Below are 10,827 nucleotides of genomic sequence, written 5' to 3' on the forward strand. Positions count from 1 at the left end.
ATTTCTTTATATATTGTTTTAGTTCAATAAAATCGCACAATATTTGATACTTTGAAATATTGATAGCGCCATCTGTGTTTCAAATCATTTTTCACGCTCATTGGTAGGCATTTTAATTTGTATCGCTGTTAAGACCAATTTTTATCGAATCATTCTCTGTTCACTTGTGCAATTTTTTATGTAGAAAAATAATCGTGCAACAGCTGTTCTGTTATATTTCTGTATGAGTATTTCTATTATTTATGATAAAAAAAATAATTGCGTACCCTTTAATATAAATGAATCAAAGCATTGATTTTCCTCCCATCTGCTTAACATGACACACTTAAAAACAATTTAAAATTGAGTGAAAAATCAATCTAATGTAACGGAATTTTTACCAGAGGCAAATGTTTACGCGCTGTTAATAACATTTTAGTAACTGTTTGATGCTTTTGAGTGGCCACAAATGTAAAAAACATTCGTAGCTCATTTGCGTTGTTCTTTGGTAGCTGCCGCTACTGAGATTTTTGATTGTGGACTTACAAGAAGGAAAAAAAAATAGATAAACAAGTTAATTCTAAAGATAATAAATGGATGTGAACTAGAAACCGTAAGTGTTAATGTTGCAGATGACCTGTGAGTGTGTGTATGTACGCGCGTAGGTGTGTGTATATTGTTTGTATGGGAATTGTTTATTGGAGATGACCAATGGAAGTGACTTGGATTATAATGTGATTTTAGCTGTCTGCAGTGTATGTGAATATTGTATGAAATTGCAAATAGTAACTCTGATAACAGAGTAGGCAGATATGCTATCGTCAAGATAAGAACTAATCGGTAACTTGTGGCTAGTTATCAGGTGTTCTATATCTTTAGTGCAGATGTATGTATTTGCAGCCAATGAACGATTCACTCAAAAGTCGCAGGTAATCCATGCATACCTACATACATACACATTACGCATCACTATTGTGCAGTTGCTTCGTTTCGTTTCCGCCACCCACAACAACAGCGCAGCGCAGCGCTGCGAAATTTATGCGACGATATGACAACAACAACAACAACATGAAGAAGACGGCTGAATATAAAGAAGGAATAGCGCACAATACCCCATAATTATCAGAGAAGATTGAAGAAGCACTGGCAATTTGTCATGAATCAGAAGCAGCCGCGGCAGCAGAATCAAAATGAACTGACTTACCCAGCCTTTTGTTATGTTTAGCTCGTTATCAAATAAGTTGCGAGCAAAAATTCCGCAATGCTTGCCAGCTACAATATTCAAGTAAAATATTCTGAACTGTTTCCCATATATAGATGCATACATCCACACACACATAACATATACATATACTATGTAAGTGTGTACACAGGCTTATGTACCCGGTTATGATTTGTGCGAAATTTGATAGGTTCAAATTCGAATAATGCACAAAGCTGTGTGTGCGGTGGCCCCTCTTTGCATACGTCTGCTGGGTGTGTGTGTGTGTGTGTGCGTGGATGTGCGTGTGCGTGTGAGTGTGTTGGTGGTCATGCGTGATGCCATATAACGGTAATTTGAGGTTTCTCTTGCCATCGCACACGTTATTGTTGGTGTTTTTATGTCCGCTCTTCACCTTTGGCATTGGTCTTCTAGGAATTGTCAGCTCCTCTGACCTTGACACTCAGCCAGCCACATGGCCATTTATGCAGCATTTGTGTGGGCGGATGGGCGGGCGGACGGATGGCTGCAGTCCGCTCGTGTGCGTTGATGTCACCCGTTTCTGAAGTTTGCGGTAGTTGCACATTAATTATGTGTGGGCAGGTCGCTAGGGATACAAATGCACTTAATTAATGTGCGCTGTAAACTTATTATGCCTGGTTAAACCAATAATAAATTGAATATAATATATTAAATATATACAGATGCATAAAGCAAAATGCTGAATTAATATCTATCTATAGCAGACAGCGAGCGAGGATGAGAGGGTGAAGGAAATAAAAGAATACAGCCAAATAATAGCTCTATAATATACAATATTTGTTAAAAGGTAGAGTTATTTTGAGCTATCATTAACATGCTCATAATTGACTAGATTTCTATATGATATAAATCTCTATAATGTTATTAAAAGACGCTTGAACTGTAAGGACCACCATTGAGAATAAAAATCAACATATTGACCCAATGCACTTCCAAGGTTTCGGTTGAAAAGGGTGTTTATGCTTCAGGATATTATATTAATAAAAGAGTAGTCAGATTACACTTTACTGTCCTGTTTTTTTTTTTTTCAAATTTTTTTTTGCATTGGTTAATGTTTCATTGTCATATTTGGGATAAGAAAACCAATGGAGATCGATTACCTACTTCAAGTAAACTTGAAGCAGTAAAGTTTGTACGTGGGAATGCTTTACTGCAATATGTATAGACCAATGCAGATCAATAGGTAATCACCTACATATATATTGTTGTAAACATACATAGGAAGGAAATTATCTATCTAGACAGGGTGTACCCCAGTCAAGCGCTATTGACACTCTTACTTTTTGTTATCAGTACTACTAGTATTCTAAGTATTACGTCTCAAACTGTTTGTGTATGATCAATTTAGTATAATCACATTTATTCATTTCGTTTTAGTAAATATTAAAAATTATCAAATGTTAAAAATACCTTCCTTAAATATTTTTTCATTGTTTGTTACTTTTGTATTATTTTTGTTCTATTAAATTGATTGTGATTCGTTTACTAGCCAAATTGGATAAGGTGAACGAATTGTTTTTGTGGTGACTGTGGGCATGCTTATTGATTCGTGCGTAGAGTTTCAGCAAAGTTTATGGGCAACTTGTTGGAGCGCATGTTAATAAGGACCGAGAAACAAAAGCAAAAGTAATAAATTGCTTGGGTGGGTGTGGGCTGTGGGCTGTAGCACGGGGTCTGAGGTCTGGGGCCTGGGGGCTTGGGGCGGCGGGTTAGCCATTGATGATGACGCACGTCGTGTCTTGTCTTTTTATTGGCCTGTGGCCGGGTCTGACGCACAATTGATAAACTGCAACAATAAACAGCTTACACTCCACACTTTACGGCTGTCTCACTGCTTGTCTTTATCTGAACGTTGCAGGGAAAAGCAACGAGTTCCACTGGCTGCGGCTGGAGCAATTGCTGTTGTCGCTTTGGCATACTTCTGGGCAACGCATTGTCGCCGGCGACCGCAAGACTGGGCAAAATTATGAACTTGTGCTCCTCGGCTGGTGCGACCGCATCGACTACATCGCTATCGTCCACGGGGAACGGAGAGAATAACGGGAGCAGTCCCTCTGAGGTTACGCATTGTTTTGGCGGAGGCGGCGGCGGCGGCAGCGGTGGCGGAGGAGGAGGTAGTAGTAGAGGCGGCGGCGGTTGCGGAGCGGACACCACAACGCCCACACTTAGGAATCGAAGCACTGTGAACGGTGCCGGAGGCAATACGACAAGCAGCAACGGACACAATCTGACATATAACGAAAACAACGCAAACATGCCGCCCGAGACACGTCCCAAAATGGTGACGGTCAAGCACCCGGAATCAAACAAACCCAAGCCCACCACAAAGAAGATTGTGAAGAATATTCAGGCGGATCAGGATGTGATCAAGGCACTGCAGCGCTGCCGTGACGAAGGTGAGTTGACGAAGCAGACTAATTAAAAGCCAACTCGGATATTAATAAACTCTGCATTCCAGGCATCAAGCTGCTGGACTTGAGCAAGTCGTCAATCACAGTCCTACCGACGACGGTCAGGGAGTGCGTCCATCTCACCGAACTCTATCTGTATAGCAACAAGATAGTGCAGCTGCCGGCGGAAATTGGATGCTTGGTCAACTTGCGCAATTTGGCCTTGAACGAGAACTCGCTGACATCGCTGCCAGAGTCGCTGAGGAACTGTACGCAGCTCAAGGTGCTGGATCTGCGCCACAATAAGCTGGCCGAAATACCGCCAGTAATTTATCAACTGCGCTCACTGACAACCCTATATCTGCGCTTCAATCGAATCACTGCCGTGGCAGATGATCTGCGCCAGCTGGTCAACCTCACCATGCTCAGTCTGCGGGAGAACAAAATCAAGGAGCTGGGCAGCGCGATCGGCTCGCTGGTGAATCTGACAACGCTGGATGTGTCGCACAATCACTTGGAGCACCTGCCGGATGACATTGGCAACTGTGTGAATCTGAATGCGCTCGACTTGCAGCACAACGAGCTGCTGGACATACCGGACAGCATTGGCAATCTGAAGTCGCTGGTGCGGCTGGGCCTGCGCTACAACCGACTGAGCTGCGTGCCCGTTTCGCTGAAGAACTGCAAGAGCATGGACGAGTTCAATGTGGAGGGCAACGGCATCACGCTGCTGCCAGACGGCATGCTCGCTAGCCTAAGTGCGTTGACCACAATCACATTGTCGCGCAATCAGTTCACCAGCTATCCGACTGGTGGGCCGGCGCAGTTCACCAATGTCTATAGCATTAATCTGGAGCACAATCGTATTGACAAGATACCGTATGGCATATTCTCGCGCGCCAAGGGCCTGACAAAGCTGAATATGAAGGAGAACATGCTAACTGCCCTGCCGCTGGATGTGGGCACCTGGGTGAACATGGTAGAGCTGAACCTGGCCACCAATGCGTTGCAGAAGCTGCCCGACGATATCATGAATCTGCAGAACTTGGAAATACTCATACTGTCCAACAACATGCTCAAGAAGATACCCAACACCATTGGCAACTTGCGCAAGTTGCGCATCCTGGATCTGGAGGAGAATCGCATCGAGGTGCTCCCGCACGAAGTTGGCCTGCTGCACGAGCTGCAGCGACTGATATTGCAGACTAATCAGATAACGATGCTGCCGCGTAGCATTGGCCATTTGAGCAATCTAACGCATCTTTCTGTTAGCGAGAACAATCTACAATTTTTACCCGAGGAGATTGGCTCGTTGGAGAGCCTGGAGAACCTCTATATCAATCAAAATCCAGGCCTGGAGAAGTTACCCTTCGAGCTGGCGCTGTGCCAGAATCTAAAGTATTTGAACATTGACAAATGCCCGCTGGGCACCATTCCGCCCGAGATCCAAGCTGGCGGCCCATCGCTTGTGCTACAATGGCTCAAGATGCACTCACCCTATCGGCAGATGTGAGATGTGGATGGCGTCTGGCGCACCGTTTACGTTGGCAGCGACTGCTACTATCAGTACGAGCTGCAGGCGGCGCAACAGACGCAGGGTAAGCAGGCGGCTCGCTCCACCAATGAGCGGACCAGTGAGCGGCGCTAACGGTGCGAGCTTTGCTAAGTTTAGCAATCCATGTTAGCCCCAGCCCCAGCCCCAGCCCCACCCCCATCCCGGTCATGCCTATGGGCCACACCCCTCCCCATAAACAAGCACACCATAAACAGAATACACACAGAATATCCCGACTGGAGTGCGTTGCCTGGCAAATGATAGCTTTAAACAAATTGTTATACCAACGTCCCGCGTATTGTAAAACTGCCCCGATTTGCTTTTACCTTATGTTTAACTCTTAAGTTCACACGTTCGAAGCTGCTTAGCGACATCTGACTTGGTCCTCAACGTTTAGGTTTTAGTTGTATGCTTCCAAGCTAGTCATGAAAAAAAAAAAAACACTCACAAACAAACGAAACTAAATCTAATTTAATTATATTAAAGCTTTAAAAAAGAACAAATACTTTTTTCGTTTCGTTCGATACTCGTTTAAAGACATTAACAAAAAAGAAAAAATAAAAACAAAAACTAACTGTCATTAAGGAAAGCTAAATCGAATGTTCAAAAACACATAAATATACGCAAGCGCCATGGAATTGTTTGGAAAAAAAAGAATTAAAAAATTAAATAAAACAAAATTATATATATACATGCATATATATAAAAAGAAAATAATTATTAACGTACTTTGTACACGAGTATAAAAACTAAATGAAAAGTATTATTAATTTGATTACCATTGAAAGTTTTTTTGAGCGCTTCAAGCAAGACTATATTGATATGGTGCACCCTATATATATATACATGTATATATATATAAGTACATGTTTGTGGATCTGCTTGTAGCGCGGTATCTTAGTTTATATAAAAGCACAGGCATTATAAGTATATTAAACACTTGAATGTTAATAAAAATAAAAACAAAAAATAGGAAAAAAAAAACTATGTCAATGTGTGTGCGTGTGTAAAAAATAATTGTTAAATTTGATTTCGAAACTTTTGGTTAATAAGAAACAAAAATAATAATCGCATACAATTTTTGTATGGCAGACAAAGAAAAACACACATACTTGCAAGAGTATAATGCCACCTATTTGATAAGCGAGCTATATAAGTCGATATACATACTATATACATATAGATAACAATTGAACTGGAGACATTCTGACATTGTAGACATATATACATATATTTAACATGATTTGGTAACCAAGAATCAGACTATACGAGTAAATCCGAACCAGTAGAGCAATTCAACAAGGAATCCCGTTTTCCTAGTACATTTGAGGTACTCAGAACTAGATCGAAGATATAGACAGTTCGATGTCTTTGTTCCTGGGACTTCGTCTATTGAGTTTCCAACAGACGATGTCTCGTTGAGAGAGTACAAATTTGTAAGAAGCTAAAAAATTGATTTTTAAGGCAAAGTGTTTTTTTTTATGCAATATAAGATTTTTCACTTTTTAAAATATTTTGAAATCAGTTCTGGTTTCAAACTCGGATATGTCAAAGATTATGAGCTGATTCTTGGCCCATATAATAATTGTCAAAGTGTGTTTAATGAAGTTGATGTCTAAACAGCTCAGGATTCATAATTATTTATTTTTCTTAGGCGAAAACTACAAGTTGTTCTCTCATTTCAAACATAATTAAAAGACCACATACGGCATGCCATTGAGCTGCTCTCTGTCGCAACGCAAAAGGGCTTTAAGAATCATTTTTGAATACAAAGTACATCTGAATCAACGAAACTAACTTTAAATACTATAATACATGCATGAATCATGCTATATACTTTTACATACATACATATTTTACATAGGCATACATATACATATACGACTATTTTTTAGAAACACTTGAATGCTATTCATACATACAAACAATTACATACACACATACATACATATATGTTTTATCTCAAGATATAAGATATTATACTCATACCATTGTAATTGAATTACAAAACGCTTAACAAAAATAGTAAACAAAGTACGAAAATCGTAAAATGCAAAAGGTACAAAACAAAAATAAATAAGATAAATGAAAACTTAACAAAATAGTTTAATAAATGTTACAAATTGTTCGCACACCTGAAGCACACACATTAAACATATAATATTGAATTTAGAAATGAGCAAAAATACAAACTAACATAAATTTGACGATGAAAATTGAGATGTTAGTAAATGTACGAAATATATGTTAGACTAGAGCGATGGATTCGATAAAGTCAAAATGTAAAGATATTCCTAAACATACAAAACATATTTGAGAAATAAACATTATGTTAAAATTCAATGTTAAAACACCGAGCAGTTCAACCCACTAATCTGCGAAGCTTTGTGTGATCTGCATGCACTGCTAAACGATTCACTCAATCGTGTGAGGTCACTGCTAAAAGACTCGCGAGATCACTGTTAAAAATGTTAATGTGTGCTGGAATGCCCAGTGTTAACTTATAATTCTGTTAAAGAATATGAGTCTCTTAACAGTGGTGCTGGAGCCGAGCTCAAAAGAGTTGAGCGTGAGTGTAACAGTATAAATCATACGCTTACAAAACAGCTGTTCGCTTTCTCACACTCTCCAGCGATGCCTCTCTTTGTCTACCTCAGTCGCTTACTCACAAACTTACAAAATGCGATAATAAAAGCTCAAGTGCTCGCATCATTCTGCCAGTCAGCGTGTGGAAGAAAACAACGCAGTTTGCAACCAAATTAATAGTGCAAACAAAAGCCGTTTAAGGACTAGAGTAAACAGTTTTATCAAATAAGCAGTAAGTGGGCAGGTAAGTTTCTTGGACAAATGTAAACTGTGTATGAAATTGGAATTGATAACGCTTTAAAGAAGCTCCAGTACTTCTCTTTGTTCTTTTGGCACAGTTGATTAATGCGTATATGTATATATAAATATTCATTGTTTTATATTGAAATAATGAATTTCGATTCGACTTGATAAGGTCTTGCCTTTAAAAGTGTCGCATTCTCGTTGAGCGCTTCGCAGTGCGCATATCAAAAGCAATTCTTATCCATCTTCCGTACCGAACTCTGATCTTTTCGCAGTTTCCCCAGCACAATGCAAGTGTTATTGCTGTTTTTTGTTGCCTGCGTATCCATTGGCCATTCGCAGGCGTACTCGGCGTATCGGGATGCTCAGATTATAGCCGAGTATAAACGGCAGCTGATATTGAATCATGCAAAGATCGCGCGTCAATTGGTCCATCGCGCCAATTGGGCGTCTGTGGGCAGCATTTCGACCAATAAAATTGTGAAAGACTATCCCATGGTGAACATTATCTCAATTGATGACAATAGTCTGGAGGGCAAGTCTTCGGGCGTGATTCGTTTCCTGCTCACCGACCTGGACTTCACGGGTCCGGACTGGCAGAACAATAACAAAGTAACTTTCCTGTTTACGGATGAGCAGACGCTGAACTGCAAGAATGCCAACAAGGATCCAATGGAGCCTACCTGTGCGCGCGTCATAATCAGCGGTCAGGTCAAAAAGGTATGTAAAGCTGAGCTGTGAAATGCTTCAAAATATAAATTATACATTATATATTATGTTATGAATCCGATTTAATAGCTCCCGAAGGATGAACCCAGCTACACTCCAGCCCTTAATACATTTATAGCTCGTCATCCGGCAGCGGCAAAATGGATAAAAGGTATGCGTGGCAAATGCTATGTGGAAATGACTGACTAAATTTTAAATACTTCATTTTTAGAACACAACTTCTATCTCTGCGAACTCGACATTCAGAATATATTCGTGCTGGACTTCTATGGCGGACCGCACCAGGTCAACGCCTCGGACTACTATGCAATTAAAATTTAAGACTGGGTTCGAGTAGGTCTCCCTATAAGACCCAAAAGTCTTTTGTTTACAATCCAAGAAATGTATATAGTGATAAGCAAATGTCTATACAACGCTCTACTGAACAAGCGATCCTACGTGCTTTCCGTCTCGCCCTCTTTCTCTTCTCTATCGGACTTTGCATGTGATAAGCTTTAAAATAATATAGAACAAATGGTGATAAAAGTGTATATGTATGCTATATGTGTTTATACTATGGAAGGGTATTACATTGCGAACAAGGTGGATTTCGTGTGTACACTGTACTCTCGGAAAAAAAGAACAATTACTTGTAACGTTTTGAATATATATTGTAAGTTTAGATTTAGGTGTTTAATATAATCATTGGATTCGATAATTGCCATGTGCCAGGACGTTACGCATGTTGTCCCGGCAGCACGCAGAGGGTGGCATCTATTTTCTGTAACTGGGGCAGGATGTCGCGTAGCTTGGAGCGATAGCGTACATCTGTGGCCACGGGGTTATGTTCCAGATAGATCGTCTGCAAGGCTTTGTTGACCTTCAGTACCTCGAGATTTTTCCAGTTGTCGATCCCATTGTCGTTTAACCAGAGCTCTTCGAGCTGCTGCAACGCCTCCAGGTTGGCAATAACCTTCAATCTGTTTTTGGCCAAATCAAGTGTGTCCAGACACTTGTTCTCGGACAGGTTCTCAATGGTTTCGATGCCATTCTCTGATATGTACAGCTCCTTTAGATTGGTCAGCTTCTCCAGGTTCTCGATCTTGATAATACGATTTGCCTGGAGACTCAGTATCTCCAGGTTGACTAGCGTATCTAGATTTTCAATTTTTGCGATTTTGTTCTTGCCTAGAAATAGCTGACGCAGATTCACCAGTGTCTCGATATTCTCAATCTTCTTCAGCTTGTTGTCGCCTAGCTCCAACATTGTCAGATTGGTCAACATACCCAAGTTCTCAATGACAGTTAGTTTGTTGGCCACAAAGTAGAGCTTCTCTAGTTTCACCAGCTTGTCCAAATTCTCGATTTTGGTCAGACGATTGAAGCTGAGGTCGAGTATTTCCAGGTTGACCAAATTGTCTAGATTCTCAATTTTTGTGATCTGGTTATCATACAGTTCCAGCTCCACCAGGGTTTTTAGCGTGTCCAGGTTTTCTATCTTTTTGATGAGGTTCCATCGTAGATACAATCGTTCGATCTGTTTCAACGGCTCGAAATTTTCCAGCTTATCGATACGACGATGATTCAGATCTAATTCATAGCACTCGGGATCAATCATCACGATTTCCTCGATTGACGCCACTAGCTCTCCCGGAATGATCTGCATGCCGGCCGTTGGCTTCTCTTCTCCACTAATCGGGACTGCATTGTCGCCGTCAGCCATACTCATAAGAATGCTGTACGTTTTCTTAATTATATGTACAAATTTAATAAATTATAAATGCCGCTTGCCCTGCTCGACGATTTTCTTGTTGGTTTTTCCTATTATTTGCCGAATGTTACTTAGTGTTGCAAAAGTGTACGAAAAAAATTGGCAAATCAGTGTGGTAAGGGATTTCACTGTGCTAGGTATGCAACTCATATAGGCGTATTTCTCATTTTTGGTTGTCAATAGAAATTATCAAATAATGTTTTAGCTATAATAAATGTCTAAGTTTATATCTGAATTTTATCGAATATATTGAGTTGTAAATCAAATAAAAATTTTCAAAAATTAAATTGTTGCACTTGCTGCAAAAATTTTGATCGTTTCGCATGTTATTCTTATCAGCGTACCTGACGCA

The 10,827-nt window shown here is 40.3% G+C and overlaps 3 protein-coding genes across 4 annotated transcripts; 2 read left to right on the plus strand and 1 right to left on the minus strand.

Annotated features, from left to right (window-relative positions):
• The first annotated feature begins 884 nt into the window (after positions 1-884).
• Positions 885-7,518, plus strand: Sur-8 (leucine-rich repeat protein shoc-2). The gene is made up of 3 exons (XM_089256064.1): positions 885-908; positions 3,081-3,618; positions 3,681-7,518. Exons 2-3 carry the CDS (start codon positions 3,189-3,191, stop codon positions 5,123-5,125), a joined length of 1,875 nt encoding a protein of 624 aa, XP_089112190.1. The 5' UTR covers positions 885-908; positions 3,081-3,188; the 3' UTR covers positions 5,126-7,518.
• Positions 7,519-7,816: 298 nt separating this feature from the next.
• On the plus strand, positions 7,817-9,266 carry CREG (Cellular Repressor of E1A-stimulated Genes). Of its 2 annotated transcripts, XM_030390965.2 has the most exons (4): positions 7,817-7,997; positions 8,272-8,716; positions 8,795-8,876; positions 8,937-9,266. In XM_030390965.2, the coding sequence occupies exons 2-4, from the start codon at positions 8,285-8,287 to the stop codon at positions 9,044-9,046; spliced, it is 624 nt and encodes a 207-aa protein (XP_030246825.1). In that variant the 5' UTR covers positions 7,817-7,997; positions 8,272-8,284; the 3' UTR covers positions 9,047-9,266. The 2 variants fall into 2 exon arrangements, with proteins under 2 accessions (XP_030246825.1, XP_017968645.1); XM_018113156.3 differs by lacking the exon at positions 7,817-7,997 and having other exon boundaries at positions 8,165-8,716.
• An 84-nt stretch (positions 9,267-9,350) lies between these two features.
• On the minus strand, positions 9,351-10,802 carry sds22 (protein phosphatase 1 regulatory subunit sds22). The gene has a single exon (XM_018113155.3). The coding sequence runs from the start codon at positions 10,431-10,433 to the stop codon at positions 9,441-9,443; it is 993 nt and encodes a 330-aa protein (XP_017968644.1). The 5' UTR covers positions 10,434-10,802; the 3' UTR covers positions 9,351-9,440.
• Positions 10,803-10,827: the final 25 nt, after the last annotated feature.

The sequence above is a fragment of the Drosophila navojoa genome, chromosome 2 (assembly GCF_054131105.1).
Source record: "Drosophila navojoa isolate 15081-1374.11 chromosome 2, UAZ_NAV_1.0, whole genome shotgun sequence".
NCBI lineage: Eukaryota > Metazoa > Arthropoda > Insecta > Diptera > Drosophilidae > Drosophila > Drosophila navojoa.